We start from the raw sequence: 25,993 nt of genomic DNA on the forward strand, positions 1-25,993 counted from the left end.
GCGCGGCTGTCGCAGAAACCAGTCACGACGACTCCATAGTCAGCAGTGACCGAGGAGTTATAACCGGACCCGATATCGGGCAATGCCGGTGGCAGCGAGCTGCGGAGTGCTACAGAGGGCGCGGCAGAGGATGGTGCAAAGTCGGGACCGACTCCAGCCGCGCGGACAGTGGGGTCAGGAACAACATCCAGTTCAAACACACACACACAACACACACCACACACACACACACACACACACACACACACCACACACACACACACACACACACACACACACACACACACACACACACACACACACACACAACACACACACACACACACACAACACACACACACACACACACACACACACACACACACACACACACACACACACACACACACACAGACGAGTCTGTGGCCGGTCCTAGCGGTATTCAGAATCGTTCAGAGTCTTTCCCCGTTGCTCAGAACACCAAACCGCAACCGCACACGGCTACAGGAGGAGAAATGGGCTGGGGTATGCTCTCCACCATGCAAACAGCCACTGCAGAGGGAAAGGCCCCGGCGAAAAGGCAGGGACGGGGAGAGAAATAGAAACGGTGCAGGAGAGAGCAGATGGGGGCGTGGTGACGCAGAGGTGACGGAGAAACAAGACGACCTAGACCGCCAGGTGCTTCGTCTACTGTATTCAGTACCGCCGTCTTGTCAGTCCTGGATTCAGTGCACGAAGTGCTCAAAATGGTCATGTGAACCGTGCACGGATGCTAGCAAAGGGCAAATATATTAGGTGTGTGGCTTCTGCCGGGAGTAAATGGAAGGCTGAACTGCCACGTGTGAGTACGGTTTTGTCAAAGTTTCGTTTTTTTTTTTGCTATGAAGTGTCAGTTTTGGTGCCCTGTGACCAGTGACGACTCGAGTGACATTTTGAAGCTTGTTGGAGATGTGACTTCAGGTACGTTTTGAGCTTTACGCTCTTAAGCTGAGCGTGTGAAACGCTGCGAAATAGATTACTCGAGCAGAAGGATGCATCACAGGCCTTTGCGGCGGGTTAGGTGGACATGATCAGACAACAGACGAACGGCCCGTGAACGAGAAAATTTTTCACCAGTTGTGTATCATACGCTCATTGATTATATTGCACGCATGCATTAAAACACATACTTCGTGGACTGGAAACGCTTCATTGGACGCTCTTCACTCATGTCTGTTTGTCCCAGAAGCTCGCAGATATGGCCTCTTCTTTTTTATGGCATGATGATGGCGTAACCAATGCTTACATAAACATTTTAACAGGCGCTTTAATGGCTCGCGTCTTAAGGTGTTACCTTGTGCGTTACGCGAAAAAAAATGAACCCTACAAGTGCAAAATGAAACTTTCACAGGGGACAAGTTTTGCCCTCAGTGCAGGGCGTGGTTTGCTCCGAGCTGGGGCAAAGGTTTCCTTTTTACGCCCTCGCTGAATTTAACAATTTTAGGCCCCAAACGCCATCAATGCCTGCACGCTTTAGTGTTCAATGCAATAAAATACATTGACCCTGTCACTGACATCTAAGCTGGTCGGATTACGCGCCTCATTCCGAAGATTTAACCTTAAACGAAACTAGGGCTGTTTGGCACCACTCTACCACACGTTGATAGACCTCAGTGATCTGATTGGCACATAAGCACGCTCTCCATATGAAAGTGTTTGCTATTATCGCTGTGCATATGTCACACACTTCTGGGGACATGCAACTTAACTATGTCATAAAACAACGACAGGACCTGTGCTCTAACATCATGCCATGTCATGGATTAAGTGATCCATTTCCACTGACCGTCCGTAGTCACATTGGTAGACTCTTGCGATTCCTCCGTGATGTCCCAGGGAACCAGGAGAAGTTGTTTATATGCTGAAATTTGGCTTCCAACCGTTCAGAGTCTGTTGATATCAGATGCATTAAGTTATAACAGTTGTCAGTTTCAAACGTATCGCCATTATTTGTCACAAAAATTTCGTCTAGAACAGTGATAACGTTAGGTCGCTCTTCTCATCGTACGTGCTGATTGAAAAATAGAATAAAAATACGGCGCGTGTTTTAGAGCATAGTTTTTAGCCCCACTTCTTTGACGCAGGCAGTTGCTTTACAGACTAGCAAACAACGCCATTCGGCCACGATTTTCCGCAAAATGGTTGAAGTAACTTGATTTTGCCATGTCAGTTTTTACTGATTCTACTGAAGGTTGGCGGAAAATTTTCAAACTACTACGCGTCTTTTTTCCTTCCAAATAACGTTTGTGAAGGCAATGCCACCTTCTGCAACTGAGCTGGCAAACAAAATCAAATCGCACATATGCGTATTTCAAACGGATGTCTCTGACAGCTCACGTTCAGAAGCCTTTTGATGATTCATCATCACTATTTAGCTCTTATACGTCCAAAACGAAGACAAGCATCGGAGATGCGAAAATGTCGTCATTCACCGAGGATATCTCAAGCCCAAATAGACATCAGCAGAAACAGCTGGAAGCTGAAAACAGGTGAAACATGAAACACCCATTTGTAAATCTCTTATGAGTAGATCAGCGGTCTCTGAGTCATCTTTTCCGTCGGCAACAAATACGACACCCTTTTCTGTGTCATCAACAGAAGCTTCACTGGTAAGTCGAGACACCAGTGGTACTACGGAGACCAGTTAGCAAGTGGCTGAGGTACACAGTGATGGGTCTGCTTTGCCCATGCGTGACAGCAGGCGAATTTCCTATCGCCTCTCTGGCTCGAAGAGTAGTCGTCAAGAAGAAATGTAGAGAATTTCTAAGTCCGTTCGCATTGTGCACGAACGATTATCAAGACTGCCTTTTAATCCTCGTCGTTTTGTCACTGTTTGTATTCAGTAAAGAACTTGTGCTCTTGTGACCTATGACCAGCGTACAAACCAGAGTATATTTGTATATGTGTGCCAATTTGTCTTCATGGCTTCATGCGCTGGATGCAGTATGCTCAAGAAGAAAAATTGTCATCTGTGCTTGATGGTGCTATTCTGAGCCACACTTCAGTATAAGTGTACGCATTTAATATGACGAATCGCTTGGCGCTGGCTCTAACATTCGTGTATACATAATATCCACACGTTTTGCTTGCATAAATGTAGTTAGGTTGAGGTAAATGAATGAATTTTTCAGGGCCCCTCGGTTAAATAATCGAATCCGAGTTCACTCAGAGCTTTGTAAATTTAACATTGGCTGAATTCGGAAAGTGCGATTCGCGGGAAGAGGCTCGCTAAACATGTACCATTGACGCATTTTCATTCATGCCAAAGTCCGTTGCGTTCATGGCTTGAAACGTCATACGAAAATGATTGATCGGGACACCTGGCAGTGGACTGAGCCTACCATTGCCGCGAAACCCGCGTCCGGTCCTGCACATTACCCAATCATTTAGCGTGCCACATCACGACAACCAGCGTGAGTGTTGTGCACCAGTTGTCGCAGCGCGGCTACGCGTCCCCCTAGGTCTCAGCGGGCTGCTATGAGTATTGTCACCGTTTTGCAGACGTCTTCTGTGTAGCGACCACTGTGAAAGGTGATTGATGGAAGGCCTTCCTCATCCAGGGCACCACATAACGCTCGGCGGAAACCGCTCGTGTCTAGTAAAAACAGCGGCTTTTTTATATAAAAATTCATTCAGCAAACAAGTCATCACACATAATACGGCATTGCATTGAGCGACAAAGACGATCTCACATGACCTCACAAAGATAATACGTCTAAAAACCATTAACAAACAAAGAAAGTGTATGATGAAAATACTGGACACATGGACATAACACGAGAGGCTCGGTTCACAAGGACGGAGCATGTACTGCAGCTCGCTCACTATTGCCAGCAGCATGGGTGAATATTCATCCTCAGAACGATATCAATCCGGCAGCCTACGACACGGCCAACTGCGGCAGTTATCGGACCAATCGCCCCAGTTTATATCGCTCGCTGGCTAAAAAAACGCGGTAATTTATCACAAGTTCATGTTCTTCAGAATAGCCTCCAGCATCGTGCAGCAGTTGCTGTCGCCGTCATTGCCATGCACATGCTCTAGCTCGGGTCCTACCCCAGACAACGGAATGTTGTGCCTTGGCTCTAAACAAAGCGTGGCCGTCCTTAGCGTCTTGCTTCAGTAGCGTTGCTTCACAAGCTAGACCTTTTCATCGCTAGATTTATGCAATGTGCCGTATATCTCCTCTTGGAACCGGTCCAGGTCCACATAGCCCTGGTTTCTGATCCTCCAGCAGCACCTGTAAGTGAAGAGTCCAGTCAGGTCACCCAGTTGTAATGAAGGCGGCAGAGACACCGGACACCAGAAGAATGTGGGGGTTTACCAACGCTGATTTGGAAGCGTCGTGATCGAAGTAAAATGGAACCATCAGCCTAGATCCGCAAAAAAGCCGCCACATTCCCGTTCCAGAAAGTGCATTTTTTTCGTACTGGTTGAGATCTGTTCAAATGTATACAGTGGTATCCATTATGCTGTGACACGTTTTCTGCCTTGATAGCAGCGACGTTCTGATAAAATGGCATCCAATATCTGCTCTTTAAGCTTGTATGGAACAGATACGGCAAAAATCGCAGGCACACCACACATAATTCTCAACACAGGCCGAAAGCAGAGTGGTGTCAAAGACACACAAGACGCAATGTGTCCATAGAAAAACACTGGCCAAAAGTATATTGAATCAGGCAGGTAATCTCACTACCTGCTTTCAACGAATCACGACTGCAATGTTTTACTCAAACGGTCATTGGAGGAACTTCAGTTTTCCACCGGTTCTTCAACTTTTCATCGTGCACAAAGCGCCAACACAAACTCAGTTCTCGTCAAAAGTTGGGTGGGCGCTAGGCAGTGACACGAGTGCATTTATCTATCGTTTTGCAACGGAATGATAGACCTGATACCCTCCAGTTCCAGTTACCCTCTACAATTCCAGTTACCCTCTCCACCCATTGGTGTAGTCAGAGACTCTCCCCCTCCCTGGATCGCACAATCGGCTTGTAGTCGTGTCTTCCCGGCCAGTGCGTCATCCTCGTGACGCCAGAGCGTCCGTCCCGGATCGCGTGGAGTAGGAGTGTCAAACGCAATCCAAGATGTCACTTGTCACGGACAAGAAGACGAACATTTGCCGCCGCTGTGTCCGGGCAATCTTTAACGGCATTGCGCAGCACGTTATAATTCTCGACCCTATTTCATTAACAGCCTGTGGTTAACTCACCCTTTTCTAACTATTCTGCTCACCATTCTACCGAACACCACCCCTCACCAGTGACCGTCTTCCCATGCCCATCTTCCTCAAGGTTGAATGGGCGTTTACTCTCTGTTTTAGAGGAGCGTAGATAAGCGAACATTGACAGCAGTCTATTTCTGACTGTAACGCAGCTGCTCCCTTACACATCCGCTCCCGTACCTTCTTTTCCTTACGCATCTCCACCCCGCCGTCACCCCATCCTCTCGGGCAGCACCCCTCCGAACGTCGCTCTCCCCTCAGCTGGCGTACCCATCCGAATGTTCCTTTCCCCTCCGCTGGCACACCCCTGCGAACGTCGCTCTCCCCTCCGCTGGCACACCCAACCGAATGTTCCTCTCCCCTTCGCTGGCACACCCCTCCGAACGTCGCTCCCCTCCGCTGGCCTGACCTCCAGGTCGTTGCGGAGTTCGGCGAAACTGGGCCGCCAGCTGGGCTCTGCAGCCCAGCAGCTGGCGGCCAGCTGGTACAGCTGCGGGTGACAGTGGTCGGGCCGCTCCAGCCGGTAGCCCTCTCGCACCGAGCGCCATCACCTCCCGCGCTGAGAGGCCCGGGTACGGCGTCGAACCTGAGATGGAGGCGGGGCGTCAGATGGAGCCCACGACACACGAAGGGGTGGCGTGACACGGAACTGGACATCAGACGGAGCCCACGACACACGAAGGGGTGGCGTGACACGGAACTGGGCATCAGACGGAGCCCACGACACACGAAGGGGTGGCGTAACACGGAACTGGACATCAAACGGAGCCCACAACACACGAAGGGGTGGCGTGACGCGGAACTGGATATCAGACGGAGCCCACGACACACGAAGGGGTGGCGTGACACGGAACTGAACATCAGACGGAGCCCACGACACACGAAAGGGTGGCGTGACGCGGAACTGGACATCAGACGGAGCCCACGACACACGAAGGGGTAGCGTGGCACGGAACTGGACATCAGACGGAGCCCACGACACACGGAGGGGTGGCATGACGCGGAACTGGACATCAGACGGAGCCCACGACACACGAAGAGGTGGCATGACGCGGAACTGGACATCAGACGGAGCCCACGACACACGAAGAGGTGGCACGACGCGGAACTGGACATCAGACGGAGCCAACGACAAACGAAAGGGTGGCATGACGCGGAACTGGACATCAGACGGAGCCAACGACACACGAAGGGGTGGCATGACGCGAAACTGGACATCAGACGGAGCCCACGGCACACGGAAGTGGTACCGTGACATGGAACCACGCGTGACCTGACCTCCAGACAGAGCGACGTGAATGTGAATCTATAATGAACATGCAGTACAACTCTGGAAACTTACTGCATCGATGAGATTGTTGTCATCATATATATATATATATATATATATATATATATATATATATATATATATATATATATGTATATATGTACGGTAAAGTAAAAGCTGTACATGATGCACTGTATAGTGTATTATGCACTGAATACATTGGAAAAGGAAAATATGAAACAGGAACTAGCTGTCAGACCGCATATCCATCAAGGTGTCGTCGCTCTGCGGTCATTGAACCTCACCGTTAAACTGAGCACTGTACGCCACAGCTGGTGGACGGGGGGTGCATTGTTCGCTAGACCCCGATATGATGTAGTACTCGCAACAATGCGAGAGGGGCGGGGGGGGGGGCAAGGCTGAGCAGAGCTTGGAGAATGGGCACGATCCGTGTTAGACTAAGGTTTTGCTTGTGCTAGCCTAAGCTTTAAGCGGCTTCGTTCACTAAGGCTTCCATGAGTACGCGCCCGATGGCCTTGTGTTACATATGTAAACGTTCATAGAGGTGCTTGTGCGATGAGGCTCTTTGTGACACTTTGTTCAAATGGAGAGTGCATAAACACTCTCCAATGTGGTATGGTCAAATGGAGAGTGTATAACACTCTCCAATGTGGTATGGTTCAAATGGAGAGTGTATAAACACTCTCCAATGTGGTATGGTCAAATGGAGAGTGTATAAACACTCTCCAATGTGGTATGGTCAAATGGAGAGTGTATAAACACTCTCCAATGTGGTATGGTCAAATGGAGAGTGTATAAACACTCTCCAATGTGGTATGGTCAAATGGAGAGTGTATAAACACTCTCCAATGTGGTATGGTCAAATGGAGAGTGTATAAGCACTCTCCAATGTGGTATGGTCAAATGGAGAGTGTATAAACACTCTCCAATGTGGTACGGTCAAATGGAGAGTGTATAAAACACTCTCCAATGTGGTATGGTCAAAGGAGAGTGTATAAACACTCTCCAGTGTGGTATGGTCAAATGGAGAGTGTATAACACTCTCCAATGTGGTATGGTCAAATGGAGAGTGTATAAACACTCTCCAGTGTGGTATGGTCAAATGGAGAGTGTATAAACACTCTCCAATGTGGTATGTCAAATGGAGAGTGTACAAACACTCTCCAATGTGGTATGGTCAGACGGAGAGTGTATTATCAGTGGCTCTGACAGGGCCTTCAGGGGACCACACCACCACATTCGTTATTGCGCACTCTCGTTCGATGCCTTAACACACTTGGAACTATTCTAATAACGAGTGTGACCGAGCCTAGCCGGTATACGATTGTGAGCGAGTCAGGCGATCACAAACGCGAATTGGACGACCCAGTCAAACGCTCATCACTTGAACCACGCACCCAGTGTGATGATCTCCCAGAGAAGGATGCCGAAGCTCCAACAGTCAGTCTTCTGGTTGAAGGTGTTGTGGTAGAGTGACTCGGGCGACATCCAACGTATCGGCAGAGCACCCTGGTGGAAGCACCGCAAAACTCTAGTTACACGGTAGCCCATAGAGGGCGGCTCAGACTCATGTGAGCCCAACGGCAAGCACGCCTACAGCTGGCCTCACACAACAATGGTGTTTGGAAGAACGACCGAACTCAAGTGAACGCTACTATTCATTTCAGTGAAGAAGACGCAAGCATGTCTGGTCCTTAATCAGCGCAACCACGCAATGTGATGTTTATTACTTTTTTTGGTGAAATCGTGACTCATAACAGGAAATCTCCAAACAAAGATCTCGCGTAGTTCATGGGGACTGGATCGTTTTTCGTAATCAACCTTCCCACAGAGGATCAGCCCCCTACATTGGAAGTCTGAGTTAAATGAGCTTGACCGCGCTGCAGTGACGATAGTCACAGCAGCAGCGCGCGACGATCAGTGAGCGCGCGCGCCCTGCAACCCTGCGCGGACGCGGCGCTGCACGTTCCGAGCCGCCATTAACGCTGCAGCCTCACCCGTGTTCTGCTCGAACACCTCCGAACTGATCTCCTGCTGGCTCCTGGACATGCCGAAGTCGGACACCTTGCACACCTTGTTGTGGTCCACCAGGATGTTGCGAGCGGCCAGGTCACGGTGCACAATCTGAGGTCAGCGAGTGTAGCTCGGTGTCATCCGATGATGCTGAACGGGGCATCAAGTGACAAAACGGGGGAAATGTCCTATGTGAAAGTGGCGGAGAACTCCGAGGCATTCTGGCAACAAAAATTAAATTTGGGGCGCGACATGTATTTACTTCTTTTGGCGTTGTTTGTTTCACTTCGTATTGACCCAAATCTACCATACATGTTCATAAAAGAATATGAACATCTGTCTCAATTTATATGTTGTGCCATCACAAAGCTGGCAAACAGTGTCAGAGTGTGTCTGCTCGATGATCTTGATTGCCGCGATAAACATCTCGTGACAGTGAAGGATATTCTTACACTTTAAACAAATTATTATGGTAGTACCCTCCATATATGAGCCGTAATCATTTGAATCAACACCTGCAAGTCGCAAAAGGCCTCCAATGTAAGGTATGTGGGCATTACCTAAATATAGCTAAGCGGTTGCATCGTCGATTTTTCTCAAAACATATCGATATTTGCTCGAAAAAATCGCATAACCAGGACTTGTGGAATATTAAAGGTAAGTTACTTTCAACAGAATGACTAATAGTGGTTATGCAACGTGACCACTATTAGGAACACTTATACAGACTCGAGAGCGTTCATCCCGCCTGTCTTCCACTCCGCCACTGGCGGCCCAGCGCCAGCGCAGGCGGCGCGCGCCGGCGCCGGTCACGCACCCCTGCGCGGCGATGTACTCCATGCCGGCGGCCGCCTGGCACGCGAACAGGGTCAGGTCGCGGGAGGTCAGCACAGCCGAGTCGTGCGAGAAGTTGAAGTAGTTGTGGCGGCCGCGGTTCTCACGCAGGTACGTCAGCAGCTTACCGAACACCACGTACTCCATCACGACCAGCACCGGGTCTGAAGCGGCAGAGAAGTGGCGTCAGTATCCCCATGAACTCTGTGCTCCGAGCGTTCTCTTCTGTGCCTTGGGCGTGACACCTTACCTTGTGCGCCCGCACGCACGCACATGTACGTGCGTGTAAAATACTTGCTTTGCGCGATTACGTATATAACCATACTCAGTGCGCTCAAGACACGAGCAGACGCCTAATCAACGTTCCTAATCATGTCATACGCATTCTGTTCCCCATTGGGCTTCTAGGTGGGAGGCCGTACGACGCCCAGGTCCGTCGCTCCCGATCCCTCACCCCCCGCCGCCATCGCTACTGATCGCTCATCACCGCCGCCATCGCTGCTGATCGCTCATCCCCGCAGCCATCGCTGCCGATCCCTCACCCCCCGCCGCCATCGCTGCCGATCCCTCACCCCCGCCGCCAACGCTGCTGATCGCTTATCCCCGCCGCCATCGCTGCTGATCCCTCATCCCCTGCCGCCATCGCTGCCTATCCCTCACCCCCGCCGCCATCTCTGCCGATCCCTCACCCCCGCCGCCATAGCTGCCGATCCCTCACCCCCGCCGCCATCGCTGCTGATCGCTCACAAAACCACAGAAAGCAGAGCTCGGATACACGCCGCGGGTACCAAACAGATCGGCGCGAACCCTCCGCTGTGAAATGTGTCGTAGAGAGAACCGGTCAACTTAGGTCACTGCGTACACTGTTAGCAATAGCGGTCGTGGGTGCTATCCTTGGCTCACATGGGTCATTAGACCAGTGTCCCCATAACATTGCACTTTGTTTTTCGTTGTCCACGGGGCAGCGAGGCAATCAGTACCACTAATGAGTCCGCAACAGACATTGCTGACTCGAATGATGAGTCTAAACCGAGCGTTCTGACCGAGAGACTTTGACAAGTATGCCGAGAAACTGACGGGTCGCTGATGAGATTGGGCATTGTCCGCCTTTCTGGACGCCCTGAGAGGCATCCAGACACTTCCCAGGATGCCACCAAGGTCGACAGAACAATGTTTGAAAGTGACAGAGATGGCTGAATGGAAGGCGAATGAGCTCGACAGCAAGGTCTTGGCGCAGGGGGCCATCTAAGTACGCTCATTGAGCTGCAGGAACTGGGCTTATCCAGTATGTGTCACAGCTTTGTGTTCCTGGAGCGGGCAAAACGTATGATTTCAAGAAGCACGTTCCCACCCACAAGAAATCCCAAATCACTGGAACATTACACTTCGTGCCTTCTCTCCGGCCCAAACTATGGGCTCTGTATAAATCTCTGTATAAACCACCTAGGCTGGGTATATATGACCTGATTTAAAGGATTCAGCAACTCAGTGCACCGCATGATAGCTGCCATTGCGTGAAACCAATCGATTTTCATCCGGGCTTGTTGGATTCATGGTATGGCTTTTTTGCGTAATATCCTGAGGAATTTAATTCAAGGATCCAACAGGCTAGGCTCTGGAGTTCAGTGGATCCAACAGACTAAGCTCTGGAGTTCAGTGGATCCAACAGACTAGGCTCTGGAGTTCAGTGGATCCAACAGGCTAGGCCCTGGAGTTCAGTGGATCCGACAGACTAGGCTCTGGAGTTCAGTGGATCCAACAGACTAGGCTCTGGAGTTCAGTGGATCCAACAGGCTAGGCTCTGGAGTTCAGTGGATCCAACAGACTAGGCTCTGGAGTTCAGTGGATCCAACAGGTTAGGCTCTGGAGTTCAGTGGATCCAACAGGCTAGGCTCTGGAGTTCAGTGGATCCAACAGACTAGGCTCTGGAGTGCAGTGGATCCAACAGACTAGGCTCTGGAGTTCAGTGGCTTACAACATGCGTATAATTAATGCACCCCAAATACAATCAGGTATATCACGGCAATCTGTCCCAGGTGGTAATGATGGACTGTTCGGGATCCGCATTCCACGCACGCACGCACGCACGCACGCACGCACGCACGTACGCACTCAAGCACGCACGCACACACTCACACGCATGCACGCACACACAAAGTAGCTTTTTGCAGCTGCACGCGCCGTAGATCAATGAACTCATTACCTTCCTCTGTGCCGCAGCCGAGCAGTGTGACGACGTTGGGTGGCTGCCCAGGTTCTGCATGATTCGCAAACTCGCGGAGTAGGTAGTTCCTGTCGACCCCCATGATCAGCTCAGGTCAGCCCCAGGTCAGCTCCAGATCAGCCTCGGATCAGCCCCAGGTCCGCTCCAGACCAGTCCCAGACCAGCTCCAGCCAGCCCCAGACCAGCTCCAGATCAGCCCCAAGATCAATCCCAAAACAGTCCCAGGTCAACCCCAGGTCAGCCCCAAATTAGCCCCAGATCAGCCCCAGATCAGCCCCAGACCAGCCCAAGATCAGCCCTAGGTCAGCTCCAGATCGTCCCCAGATCAGCCCCAGATCAGCCCCAGATCAGCCCCAGATCGTCCCCAGATCAGCCCCAGACCAGCTCCAGATCAGCCCCAGGTCAGCGCCAGGTCATCCCACGGCTGGCGAGAATACGCCAACACCAGAGGCGACCCAGCCGCAATCGGAGGGCTTCAGTTTCTTCCCGCGGGCGTTTTGAAAGTTGAAAGCGGCAGGGGTCAAATGCACAGCCATGACATAAAACATACACTTTGTCTGAGGCAAAAAGAGGTTAATGCTGCGTGTGCAGAGGTTACTGCTGCGTGTGCGTTTGCGTTTCAATAAACTACCAATGCGATAAAATGACAAATAGCATGACATGGCTGCAGCCGTTATAGATCGCGATGCTGCGTAACATTACCCTGCTTATCTTTGGCAGAAGCGCTGTCTTGACGTTCTTAACAGCGACCAGGAGCGTGCCTTCGTGACCACGCACACCGTCCGCCTCCGCCCTCCAAACCTGAAGCAATAAGTCACGTGACCGCCTGCCCCTGTCCACCCCAATCCGGGGCAACCGCGCGATCATCTTGCTGGAGAAGCAGGCTGGGAAGGGAAGTCACGTGATTGTTAGCTTCGGTTATGGAAAGCTGCCAACGGCTTCATGAGATGAGCATCTTCGTCAAAGACACCACTTTCCCCACTTTTGGGGAGATGAGCAGGCGCATTTCAAATGGTCGCAATGCATAACGTTAGCCTTATAGTTCAGAAATATCACACTCCCAAAAACTGTGGCTGTCATTCTCCGCGTCCTCCGAAATGAATTGCAATGTGTCAACATCTGACCTAACTGGATGGCATGAACGCGAAAGACAAACTGCCTGCTTCAGACAGTGTAGCATGTTCTCTGAAAACATGACGGCAAGTGATGTAAGCATAGTAACGTGGTGACATGCTCTTTCTGCCTGTTAGCCGTGGAACAAACCGTCACTGATTTGTTCATCTCCAGACCTAGAGAGAGTAATCACATGATAACTCCACTCTGAAGACTCTTAAGCTTAAATCCCATAGAAAATCTGAATGAAATGGCAAGAATGTATCTACAATAATGGCATGCAGTGATCAATGATCTCGATCGGAAAAAAAGATACATTCACTATAGGAGATGAGTGTGGTTGTTCAGACCTCCGCGATACCAATCAACGGAGACATCGAGATAACCAAGTAACGCACTGCGTGCACGGGCCCCAGGCGGAAACATCATATAACCGTACATTCACAACACGCACTTCAGCGTCATGCTGCCGGCTCTTGGGCACAACAACTTCATGGAGATATAGCAGCGGACCAGCACCCCACACAAGACCAAAACACCAGCACCTTCGCACAGGACCCAAACACCAAGCACGTGCCCGCACAGGACCAAAATACCGCTACCCTGCACAGGACAAAAAAAAAAACGCACCAACAAAACACCGTCATGCAAAGGGACGCCGCTTACCTGCAGTTCAGGGTCAGCAAACTCCTACCCTATTTCTACCAAAGCCGTGAAATAGTCGTGGCTCTCAAAAAAATCCCGTAGGCCAGTGCTACAGAGGCAGAGGGTCCTCGGCCCTGGCGGCACCTTCACCTGGCCGAAGTGCCCCTCTCCAGGACGGCCTGCAGGCGCAGGTGCTGCCGGTCGTGGCGGCATCTCACCTGGCCGAAGTGCCCTCTCCCAGGACGGCCTGCGACTCCCCGGCCGTAGTGGCACCTCACCTGGCCGAAGTGCCCCTCTCCCAGGACGGCTTGCGACTCCCCGGCCGTAGTGGCACTCACCTGGCCGAAGTGCCCTCTCCCAGGACGGCCTGCAGGCGCAGGCGCTGCCGGTCGTTGCTCCCACTTTCTGCGCCGCGCCAGCGTGTCCTGGATCTGAAGGACGACCGAGAGCGCCGATGTGAACATCCCGCCGGCAGGCCACAGTGACATGCGACAGTGACACCACGGAAGGAACGAGTCAAGATTCCTCTGGGCCCCAATCCTAACCAATTCCCTGATTCCTGGCCCGCGAAGGCATGACCGTACGTCACAGGGGGGAGAAGGCAGGGGCCGTGACGTCACAGGGCACAGTATTGCCGGTGGACTGCTGTGAAGAAATGGATGAAACATAGTTTTATATTATATATATATATATATATATATATATATTATATATATATATATATATATATATATATATATATATATATATATATGAACATATATTTAAACATACAAATAAAGAAACATACATTTTCAGCGCAATACTGAAATGACAGCGTTTATCTAACTTAACAGACATCTTTTTAAACGCTTTTGGACTACATCCTCGGAAGCGGTGAATCGCTATCTCGCCTTACGTGATGGTCTTTCCTTCCGCTGAGGTCATTCTAGCACCCCCATGGAACTATTTTTTGTGCGCAAAACCTTGGTTACGGAGAAAAACATTTATTGGCAGAAAGGCCGTAGAGACGCTGCGTGCCTTTGCCGATCAACTCGAAACTCTGCTCTTCCCGTTACTTTCAAGTGCATTCCCGCCCCAGAATGCGCAAGAATGTTCTGCCTGACGTAGATTAGACAGTGCAGGCCAGCATCAGCCGAGCCGCATAGCGCCAGTGGAGTCTGCATTCTAGGCAAAAGGAACACCTCCAGCTCCTGGTTTTTCAGCATCGAGTTCAAAAGCATTATGTTAACTACCTTGGGGATACACACAGCTCATCCTGAGGATGATCCATCCGACTCTTAAGGACGAGCACAGCTCGAAACATCGAGTACAGGAGAGTAGTTTCCTATTTAGTTTTGAATGGGGCTTCAGCCCCCCCCCCCCCACACACACATTCCACATGGGGTCCAACCCACCAACTTTGAGAGTGAAGCGGGCCAAATACGGGAAGAAACTCGTTTGCTGGCAGTTTTTTAAGGTTCAGCTCCCCTAACTCACTTCACGAAACTACGCCCTGTTTAAGTACAACCAATATGACCGTTGTTTAGTGTTAAGTCCCTTAAGCAGTGCCTCCTGGTATCTTGAAGGTCGTTGACTCGACGTAACAACGTGGACTCATAATGAAACTGCATTCTAGTAGGATAAGCATCACCATACGAGTGATACCGAAATACTGGCCGCACGAAACCAGGCTCTCCTCTAGTGCGTTAAGCGTAAGGGCTAGGAGTTTGTCTGATCATCGGTACAGCAGCAAGCTTGCTTCCAAACAGGTTTGTCATTCGCAGTCCCATGATTGTAATCACCCAAGTGCAACGGACAGGAACTCCAGAATGTAAAGGACTCGGCCAATAAGTAATGTGCGCCTATTCAAATTTCTTACAATGGATACAAGTGCCCAATGTCACGCTGACCGAAGGAAGATGAACATCGTCGTCCCAAGGTTCTCACTTGGCACAAGCCGACGCACCCAGCACCTCCACCCACCAACACCTCCACCCACCCAACACCTCCACCCACCAAATGCCCTCCACCCATCCAACACCTCCACCCACCCAATGCCTCCACCCACCCAATGCCTCCACCCACGCTCACGCCGCACTTGACCATCGGGTCTGTGGCCGAACGCCGCAGCTATCTCCACAATCCGCCAGTCACCATCGCAGGTCATCTCCACTCTCACCGCGGCATACCTATGCCGGCCCGCGTTCATCGCATTCCCGCCGCACCGCGAAGACACCCCGCCGCGCCCAGCTGTTGCCACCGCCTGCCCACGCCCGGCGGCGCCACGCTACGGCGAGCGCCGACTGCGACGTGGTCCCACATGTGCTCTCCTCTCGTGCACCATATGCCACGCACACTCAGAGCAGGCTCATTGCCGATTCAGAGCACCGCCGGCGCGCCGGCCGTAGCGCGTGCTGCCGCGCCGCAGTTCCGTCCTCGGGCCGGCGATGGCGGGGAAACACAGCGCCAGCTGACTGTGCCAGATGGCCGCGGGCGGTCAGGCGAGACTTCTCACTGGGCACCTCCGGCGAGCAGAGTCGGGACTCTTTACACTGGGCACCTCCGGCGCGCAGAGGCGGAATTCTTTACACTGGGCACCTCTGGCGCACGGAGTCTGGATTCCTTCCACCGGGCGCCTCCGCCGCGCAGAGACGGAATTCTTTACACTGGGCACCTCAGGCGCGCAGAGGCGGAATTCTGTACACTGGGCACCTCCGGCGCGCAGAGGCGGAATTCTTTACACTGGGCACCTCAGGCGCGCAGAGGCAGAATTCTTTGCATTGGGCACCTCCGGCGCACAGAGTCGGGACTTTTCCCCCCGGCTTGGCCCGCTTAACTTTTTCCTGATTTACTTCCTCTCAGACGAGCAGAAGAGTTTCATTCCAAGTTCATTGCAGCCACAAGTGCCGGGGAACGAAGAGAGTGTCAAACCTGATCCTATCGAAACGCTTCGCCAAATTCTGGTAAAGAGGCAGCTGCTAAGACCGCAGCTCTTCACAAATTGACCCTAGACCAGCATGTCAACTGACGAATCTTAAATGGGAAAGCAACACAGCCTGCTCTAAAAGTAAAAAAAAAAAAAAAATGGGACGTCCTAGAAACACGGCACTTCCCATGCGTGGAAAGCTCACCATCGCCACACAGGGTTGTTTTCACACGGCAGTGCATCAACATCAGGGGCACTTTGTAAATCGCCTAACGAGTGACGCCCTTCTTCACCGCCGAGCAACGCACTAATGTGATGCGCCGACCACGTATGTTTATGTGAGTTGTTTTTTGTGGGTTGTTTACATAAGCTAATTTCAAGGACGCTGAGATATAATCGGCGTAGCCAGGAGGAGCGAGCGTCACAACACGGACTACCGGGCCATGACACTGTGAGCAGCGACAACACGGACTACTGGGCCATGACACTGTGAGCAGTGACAGCACCACACCCCCGGCACACGGGGCGTAGCCAGGAGGAGCGAGCGTCACAACACGGACTACCGGGCCGTGACACTGTGAGCAGCGACAACACGGACTACTGGGCCATGACACTGTGAGCAGTGACAGCACCACACTCCGGCACACGGCTCACGTGATCATTACGTCCAGGGCGGCCTTCTGAGCACGATGTTGAATGACGGAAAAAGCCGATGCATCCCCGCGTACTGCGCAGGACTTCACGGGCGACAAGCGGTCCGCTGGAGACGCCCACCATCGCTGAAGAGCTTACAGCGTCTGTCAGGAATGCTCTAGTTCAAGAAATGACTGTCATATTCTTGTCAGACCGTACTGCGCATGCGATATCGGTGGTGTGTCGTATCTCAGGCGTAGTGTTTTTTTATTTCCATGAATACGACACACCTAATGAAATAGTAGCCATCTTTGGTGCGCTTATAACGGAAGAAACGTATTCATGCCTTCCACTGAAACATCGCTTCCTGCAAATCGAAGACATTCCCGGGTTGCCCACAATGTCCATAGGGATGATGAACTTGTTCGTATTACTGCACGTGTGTGCCATGCATGTTTATTTTAAAATATCCGATTGAGATTTTTCGAGCGTAACGTGGTATTGGGTTCTATACTAATGTTCATGGAAAAACGACCCATACGCGAGCCATTGTTCCTGCTGAATTTATATTTTCGTGAATTTTCCAAAACACATCATCGCCGCCGCCGAAACCAACTATGCAATCTACCACAGCCCTACCCAACCTATCACAGCCCTACCCAATCTACCGCAGCTAATTCTGCAGTGGGCATTTCTACCGGCTAATTAGATATACGTAAAGGCCTGAGATGGTGAGGGGGAGAGGGCAGCAGAGGGGGGGGGGGGTCACCGGTGGCAGTAGTCCAGGCCCAGACACGAGATAGACAGCGGACCGCAGACACCAAGGCGACCCGCCGGCTGACCCACGCCAAGGCGACTCGCCGGGTGACCCACGCCAAGGCGATGGTGGGTCTCTCAGTGACAGTGTTAAATGTTCTCTGGCCGCCCCCCCCCAAAAAAAAACACTCACAAAAGATGGGGCAACTGCCTTAGACATGGATGCAGACATACTAATGAGGCGTTTGTGGAGCAAAGGCATGAGCCGCAGGCATTCGATAAGACACATCACGCTGCAACTTTTTCCGAGATACACACCGTGTCCGCCCAATCGTGGCCCATGAGATACACACCGTGCCCGCCCGATCGTGGCCCATGAGATACACACCGTGTCCGCCCAATCATGGCCCATGAGATACACACCATGTCTGCCCAATCGTGGCCCATGAGATACACACCGTGTCCGCCCAATCATGGCCCGTGATTCATGCGTGCGAACTCGAGGTCCGCAGTGGCGCTAATCTGCTACTTTCCTGGCCAACCAATATCTCCTTGGGACTCCGTCGCCGGACAGCGCACATAAAACGCCAGGGTGGACGCAGGTCATGGCGGTGGACGTAGGTCATGGCGGTGGACGTAGGTCATGACGGTGGACGTAGGCCACGGCGGTGGATGCAGGTCACAGCGGTGGATGCAGGTCACAGCGGTGGACGCAGGTCACGGCGGTGGACGTAGGCCACGCGGTGGATGCAGGTCACAGCGGTGGACGTAGGCCACGGCGGTGGATGCAGGTCACAGCGGTGGACGCAGGTCACGGCGGCGTACGCAGGTCACGGCGGTGGACGTAGGTCACGGCGGCGGACGCAGGTCAGAGCGGTGGACGTAGGTCAGGGCGGTGGACGCAGGCCACGGCGGTGGACGTAGGCCACGGCGCTGGATGCAGGTCACGGCGGTGGACGCCGGTCAGGGCGGTGGACGCCGGTCAGGGGCGGTAACCGGTACAAAGATTGCCAGGGTGGCCGGTACGCATATAACGCCAGGGTGAACACAGGGCAGGGCGGCGATCGCCACGCAGCTCCCCGTGATTAACGGTCAGAGATAAGGGGCAAAGCCATCGCTTTCCGAAGGTCCGACCATCTTCTGACCTGTTTACTCCGAGCCAAGGTCATCGGTCATGAGCATCGGGAGATGATCAGCTGGCTTTCACTACGGGCCACAAATAGAACCACCTTGGTGAGACGACGGCTGTGGCTAAGTCGCTACGTGAACTTCGGTGGCGCCAAGTGATGAACAGCTCTGGTATGTCGTTCCTGCTGCCGACAGCTGATTCTCGAGTGTGTTTATAGCACGCTCCTGACGACGAGGAGGCACGCGCAATTTCAGTTCGCCGTGGAAGCGGTCGCGTCTCGACCACACTTACTCGATACTCGATTGCCAAAACGTGTATTTGGTTGCGCTCGGTGCTGAACGCCACAGTGATAGTGACATCCCTTCCGATTTCTGAACAAGAGCTGTGCACGCCTGTACGAGGAAAGAGAAGTTGCTGCTTGCGTTAGCAAAATATACGAGCCATGCCGGTGTGGAATATTATGGAATGCTATGTAAAAAATTAACTCCACGGAATGCAGATGTCACTGCTAAGGGCGTGATATGTCAATGCCCGAGAGCTCAGATCATGCGGCTGGAGCAACGACGCGTGTGCAACAGCACCGCATCGTAGCTTGTTCCAAGCGATGCACGTGCTGGAGAACAACGCTGTTTGAAAATGACAGCTTATGAACGCCATGGCAATGAGCATAACCTTATCACGTGTTTATGATCAGGTCGTAGCAACAGTGCCATCGGTGTTGACAACGAAGTTCGTGGCCGAATGGTCCACTAGCAGTCTGATAACGGACTGACAACGGTGCCGACCGTTCCCAAGTCACGCGTATCGCAATCTGCGGATGACTCATCCTTGCCTTTTCATGTAAAAGCACACGACTGGCCGCTATGCCGGTGCTGCCAACTGGGCTGCCAACCGGACCGATATGTGACTAATCGAAACGAACTGGTCGACTGTAACGTCTCGAAGGGACCATCGAATAGAGCTCATGGATATACAACAATCAGGACAGAGTTATAATAAATCTATTAGCGAATATAATTAGAATCAGGGTTAGCAGAGCCAGTAGAGTATCATTAGAGCTAGCAAGCCCGGCGTTGCCGACTACCCCGTCCTCGTTTTGAGTACAGATCTGTGCTTCCACATTCGAGTAGCGTCGCATTCGTCGTCGGTGCGAGCGGTCACTGACTGTAGGCCATTTACCACGCATTACAAAACGGCCATCTGGCAACTGTAGGGTATTTAGCACGCATTACAGAACGCCCATCTGGCAACCGTAGGGTATTTAGCACGCATTACAGAATGCCCATCTGACAAAGCCGTTCATCTTGTTCTGGGCCACTTTCACCTCGTGGCAGAGTCGTCTATAAGCATTCGACGTCACGCGGCGGCCTGGCAGACCAGCGTATGAGCGTTAGGCATGGCGAGAGTGTGGAGGGAAATACACAGATGGGTTCGCAACTTTGAGAAGCTTTACGGTTGCCCAGAGAAGCAGCTCAAGGAACCTGTGAGATTCAAGATTTCATGAAGTAACTACAACGCTTAAAATGGATCTTTCCTATTGAATTGATCGTCAAAACGCTCTTTTCAGCTGGTAAATTTTTGCGCTTAATTTCCGTAGCATCCCAAATGCACGCCTAACTGCGTGCCTTGCACGCACAAGAGACGAGCGAGCAGGCCTTTCTGCTGGTGCTGTATCTTACTGAAAACCGTTGTTCTTAGCGTTACATTGAAACTAAGACGGCCACATTGTTTTTTTTTCGATTCCGTGCAATGAAACAAGGCAATGCAGTAGTAACTTCATGTGATGGAACTGCCGCGAGTAGTGCGTCGCAATGAAAAAACATGGATATTGCATCGTGATGCTATTCAGCTAGCAGTGCACCCGCTCTCATAGCGCCCATGGTTAAGCTCAAACTTCAGGGACCATATTGCATTCGTAGCGGGGGGCATATGGAGAACTTCACAATGAGAGGGCCAGGGGGCACAGCTAACAGTTTGTGCAGTGCGAATCCTGTTAAACGCCAGAAGTGCGTACGTTTGCTTGCATTGCGTAAAGCAACGCGTTAAGCCACTATGCTTGCACGTCGCTGCAGTGTACACCAGCAGCAGATTTCGTCATATCTTCGTGCATCGTTCTCTTGGTTGCACACAGTCTTTAAAGCCGATTTGGCCATCGACCATTTACACGCCGCTCAACTCGCAGCTTTGAAGGCTCCAGGAGGTGCTCCAGAATAACTTCCAAATCGCTACACACGTCGTGCTGATCAGTCCTAGCTCGCATTCACGGGCCGGCTGACTTTTCAACCTGAAGGATCTGCCCTGATACACATTACGAAGGTTACACTAATTGTGGTGCTGCTATCTTATCATGGGCTGACGTCGTTTTCCTAGCTATCAAATGCCACAGCTCTGGAGACAACAGGGTCATAAATTAAGCAGCTGTGTATGGCCACTGGAGCGGACCCGGCGCTGCTGAAGCGTAACTGGTGCCCCCTGCCTACAGCAACCGCGACAAAAAGGAGGCTAACGAGGGCAACAAGCAGCGCGTTTTAAGTCACAATCCAGAAGCAGACAACCACACAGGTACTGGATACACCGAAGCATCCAGCACATGCACATGTAACCCCTTTTCCCGGCATATCTACGGCAAACTGACCCCTACGTTTGCCTGCCCCCCCCCCCTTGCCCTGGAGGCCAAGGACAACATCAGTGACTGACCAGCATCGTGGCGACCTTGCTGCTGGTCTCCTCTGTCGGCAGGTAGAAGTCATCCCTGGTGACGTCATCCCTGGTGACGTCAGACGAGTCGGGTCCCAACATCGACTTCAGACGCTGTCAGACACGAGTAAGAGTCACCAACAGATGGCGCTGAGTCGTGTGCCTAGAGCCCCCTCCCCCTCAAACATAGCAAACCAAACATTTCTGGATCCGATCCCAGGATCTCATGAACACGGAGTGCCATGGGACCCTGGATCCACATTTTGGATCCAACCACAGTAGCTTTACTAGTACAGGTCACTAATCCATGCAGTAACATCGGTATTACTGCAAGCCAAACGTGAAATCGCACGAGAACTAGGTGTGTAAACGTCCAAAGCGTAGTGACCTACGCTTTGAACAAGCACACTTCGCCTCGGTCCCTGTTTCATACTTTTAAAGCATGAAACGGAGACCGATAACTGTGGCCACAAGCACGAGCAGCAAGAACAGGTGACCTGCAAGTCACACAGGGTTTAAATGAGAGTCGCACAAACTAACACGTGCCGGTGTACGAAGTGGGCAGACACAGGTCACAAGAAAAGCTCACCAGCACAGATCGTGTGCTAGTATACAATTGCATGCCCCAAACGTTTGCTTCAAGCTTACGCCGCCAACTTCAGCATCATACGCGTCTTATGCGTTCAGTGCAGAAACTAAGGCATGATCACAGGTAGCAGCATAGATCACAGGGTGTCAGTGTCACACGGAACGTTCGCAAACACAGTGCGGAAACACGCGTCACAGAGAGCTTTCACTTATGTTTGACACAAACACTTTACGTGCAAGCTCATCATGCTTGTAACATTACTGATGGAGTCAATCCAGTTACCACCGTGACCAACGATCGACAAAACACATGCTTCCACCACTAGTTATTACCTCGTGGTCACAAGTCACTGAACACAAGTACGAAATCATTTCTTGTGGGCACACTGGTGCCGAACAGCGATCTCATGCTATATACCTATTCCTTTAATGGCAAGACTACAGGAACGAACCCACTCGTAAATCAGAGCTTGCAAATCTAAAAAGACCACGTGTTGTTTGGATTGCTGGCTTCAGTAACAACAAGAAATTGGAGCCCATTTCGTTTCAAAACAGCACGATTTTCCAGCGCAATGCCACCATTCCTCAGCAACTTTACACATAACCAAGCTACTTTCATGCACAATAGCTATATCCTGTTAACGTGACGTTCATGACGCAGCTTGAGAACCTCTGAAGTCCTTCACACGACACCCCCTCAGTGGGATCGCCCGCGTCCACCCACCTGAGGCACCAGCTGCCGCATGTCCAGGTGGTTCTTCTTCAGGTACCACAGCGCCACGGCCACGACGGGCAGCACGAACAGCAGCGACACCAGGTAAAGCGGCCGACTCTCAGCCTCCTCCGTCAGCAGCACCTCCTCAGCGAACACCTCGCGCACCGCTGGCCGCCGCCGACCGACCGATGGCAGCGGCGAGCTCGCCGCGCTCGGCGGGGCTGTCGACGAGGTGGGCCCAGCATCCAGGACGCGCTGGACGAGCTCGTCCTCCTCCTGCCAGTGGGACGAGGCGGTGGAGGTCGGGCTGGTGTGCCGGGTCCTGTTGCTGGCATCGGCGGCCGCCGCGACCTCGGCCAGGCTCAGCCGCGGCGCGCGCACCGTGAACTGGTCGAAGCTCTGCTCCGGCGTGGGGCTGTACGTCTGCGTGGTGGAGGCGTTGCGCGATCTCTCGGTGGTCGTCGACGGAGCCGGCGGGTCGTCAAGCTCCGGCAGCGCGCTGCTCTCACCACTGGGACCACTTGTCCGCGCGGTGTCTCCCTCAGACACCTCTCCAGACGCCCGCCCGCCACCTGCCCGCTGTGCATCGCTTCCCTGCCGTTTCCCGGCCGCTACGCTGTCCCCGGCATCACGTCCCCTTGCCTCGTTCGCCGCCTGCGCCAGGCTGACCCGCTTCCGCAGCTTGAACTCCAGCGGCGAGACGGCGACCGACACGGACGTCTGCAGGGAGGTGCCGAGCACACGTCCGGCCGGCTGACCAGCCGACGTCACCGCCGCGCCGCCGCCACCCGGCGAGCGTCCCCCGGTGCGCACGGTCGTCTGCGATGTCGGCGGGAACGTGACGCTCACGGTGAAGTTGCGTCGGAGCGGCGGCGCCGTGATCAGGCCCGCCCGGAACGGCGCGGGCAACGTCGACAGCAGGATCGGCAGCGGTGCCATGGTGGGCAGCAGCGCGGCCGGCAGTGCGGCGGCCGTGGAGCCGCCGTCGTGCCCTGTCGACGCCGCCCTGTGGCCGCCATCGCCGCCCAAGGCGGAGAACACGTTCTGCCGCTGCCGTAGGCGGCGCGCCAGCAGGTTCTGGCTGCTCTTGTTCTCCACGGGATAGGCCCGGCGCAGCGACTCGAGGCGGCGACGGCGTTCGGCAGACGCGGTGTTCTCCGACGTCGAAGCTGCGCCTGCCCACACCGCTTCCGGGCGTCCACGGCGTCGGGCGTCTGAACTCTTCCGCGATGATGGTCCTCCCCGACCGGCGGTCTGCCTGGAGGTGCCCCGTTCCGTCGAGCTGCTAGACTGCGGGGTCGCGAGGACAGTTGTGAGGACATCAGCTGCTACCTCAGACGTGGTGGGGACATCAGCTGCTACCTCAGATGTGGTGGGGACATCAGCTGCTACCTCAGATGTGGGGGGGACATCAGCTGCTACCTCAGACGTGGTGGGGACATCAGCTGCCGCTTCAGACGGTGAGGCAGGGGATGGACCGGCTGCTGTTGACGACGTCGGCGGCCGCGAGCTGCCTTCCGGGGAATCGCTTGTCGCGTCAGCAGGCGTCGTGTCCGCTCGTCCTGCGGGTCTCGCGGCTGATGGTGCTGGTGAGGCTGCTCTCCCAGCAGGCGACTCTGTGCCATCTCCCACGCGGCTGCGTCCAGCACCTCCAGCTCTCGACCTCGAGCGTCCTCCGTTTCCGCCCGGAACGCCATGTGCGCGCCCCGCCCCGCGCGATGAGGGCTGGCGACACGCGCGTCCGGTTTCTGATCTTGGCCAGCAGACCGAGCACCTTGCTGACCTCCTGCTTCTCCTTGTGTTCTGGCGGCGGTGGCGGTGTGGTGCTGGTCCTCCGTCGTCCGCCGCGCACCCCCTGCAGGCGGCTGCGGTAGCGGCCCAGACGACCGCGGATCAGCGCCGATGGAGGTCGTCGTGACGGCGACGCCGACTCGACGCCGCCCGAGGTCGGCCGAGCCGGCCGCTCGCTCGGCCTGGGCTGGGGCGGGTGGGCTGAGGTTTCAGCCTCGGTCGAAACGGTCGCTGTGCTCGGGGATTCGACTGCCGCTACGTTCGAGTCACCCTCCGCCTTCCCCGAGGGGGCCGGCGCACTCACATGTTCGACCTCAGCGTGCGTCGGCGGCAACACTTCGTCCGCTGCCGCTGGGGCGACCTCTGTCGTGGTGGAGTCTGCCGATGTCAGCCCATCTACGGAGAAAGCTGCGAGGGATGGATGTGTGGTCGTCGCAGTTGCCTCGTCGGTGGTAGGTGTAACGTCAGCTGACGTTTTCACTGAAGTTGCTTCAGCATCCGGTGGTGTCGGGGTTGTCACGTTGTTCAGCTCTGTGGCGCTGACCTCGCCGTCAGCTAAGGGTAACTTCCGCGGACTGTCGATTTCATTCTCCACCGCCGGCGCCGTAGCATTTGTTCCCACACGTTTCACTGCAGCTGGCTTTGTCGTGATCGTCTCACTCACAAGCGGTGCCGCCTCCGGTGTGATGCCACCGCCTCCCCTCACTGCCTTCCGCCTGGCCTTCAGCCTGTCCTCACTGAGTCCCTGGGTGGCACCTCGACCCCGCCCGCGTCCGCGGGCGTCCTCTCCGGCGCCAGACACCACCTCACTGCGGGTTGAGCCCAGCGCCTGCGCGCCCTGCACCTCGCCTGACCCTAGCCGCCGGCCAAACCCTATGAAGGGCTGGAGCTGATGCTCGCCGACCAGCCCCTGTGCCAGCAGGAACTCCGGCTGCAGGCTGAAGTGTGAGTCATTCAACAGCGCCAGGAACGGCGGTTCCAGGTAGGCGCCGAAACTGCGCTCAGTGGTCGTCGGTGCTGCCACCTTGCGGCGGCGGATGACCTTGAGCGAGCCTCGCCGGCCGCCGCTAGATGACTCCGGCCGTGTGACGTGTCGCTTGAGGGCGGCATTGCGACGTGACTGGGAGGGGGCCACCACGCGGAGGAGGCGGGCGGAGGCCGCGCCCACCGCGTCCGGCGACGACGAGTCTAGAAAAAAGAGGACGCACGCGGTCAGCCAACTGTCTGACGCAAATCGCAGAGGGCGTTTGAGTGCGAGAATGCGCGAGAGGTTAGTTTCAAACGAGAGGACACGTACGAGACGCGAGGAATCTTCGCAATAAATGACGAAAACAGGATAGACGATGAAGCCCAGAAGTCAAGATAGGTCTGAAGCAGGCCGCAAATAGAAATGAAGCCTTTCACGGGTGTGACA

At 53.6% G+C, this 25,993-nt stretch overlaps 1 protein-coding gene across 1 annotated transcript in view; it reads right to left on the reverse strand.

Annotated features, from left to right (window-relative positions):
- Positions 1-25,993, reverse strand: part of LOC119093241 (uncharacterized) — a 74,007-nt gene that overhangs the window by 20,797 nt on the left and 27,217 nt on the right. The window contains 12 exon segments of the mRNA XM_037216163.1: positions 4,228-4,258; positions 5,652-5,786; positions 5,788-5,828; positions 7,931-8,062; positions 8,531-8,657; positions 9,360-9,544; positions 11,584-11,637; positions 12,276-12,405; positions 13,641-13,793; positions 21,486-21,599; positions 22,798-24,443; positions 24,490-25,767. Coding sequence (XP_037072058.1) covers positions 4,228-4,258; positions 5,652-5,786; positions 5,788-5,828; positions 7,931-8,062; positions 8,531-8,657; positions 9,360-9,544; positions 11,584-11,637; positions 12,276-12,405; positions 13,641-13,793; positions 21,486-21,599; positions 22,798-24,443; positions 24,490-25,767 — 4,026 coding nt within the window.

This window comes from Pollicipes pollicipes, unplaced genomic scaffold (genome assembly GCF_011947565.3).
Source record: "Pollicipes pollicipes isolate AB1234 unplaced genomic scaffold, Ppol_2.1 Scaffold_1600;HRSCAF=1878_pilon_pilon_pilon, whole genome shotgun sequence".
Classification (NCBI taxonomy): domain Eukaryota; kingdom Metazoa; phylum Arthropoda; class Thecostraca; order Pollicipedomorpha; family Pollicipedidae; genus Pollicipes; species Pollicipes pollicipes.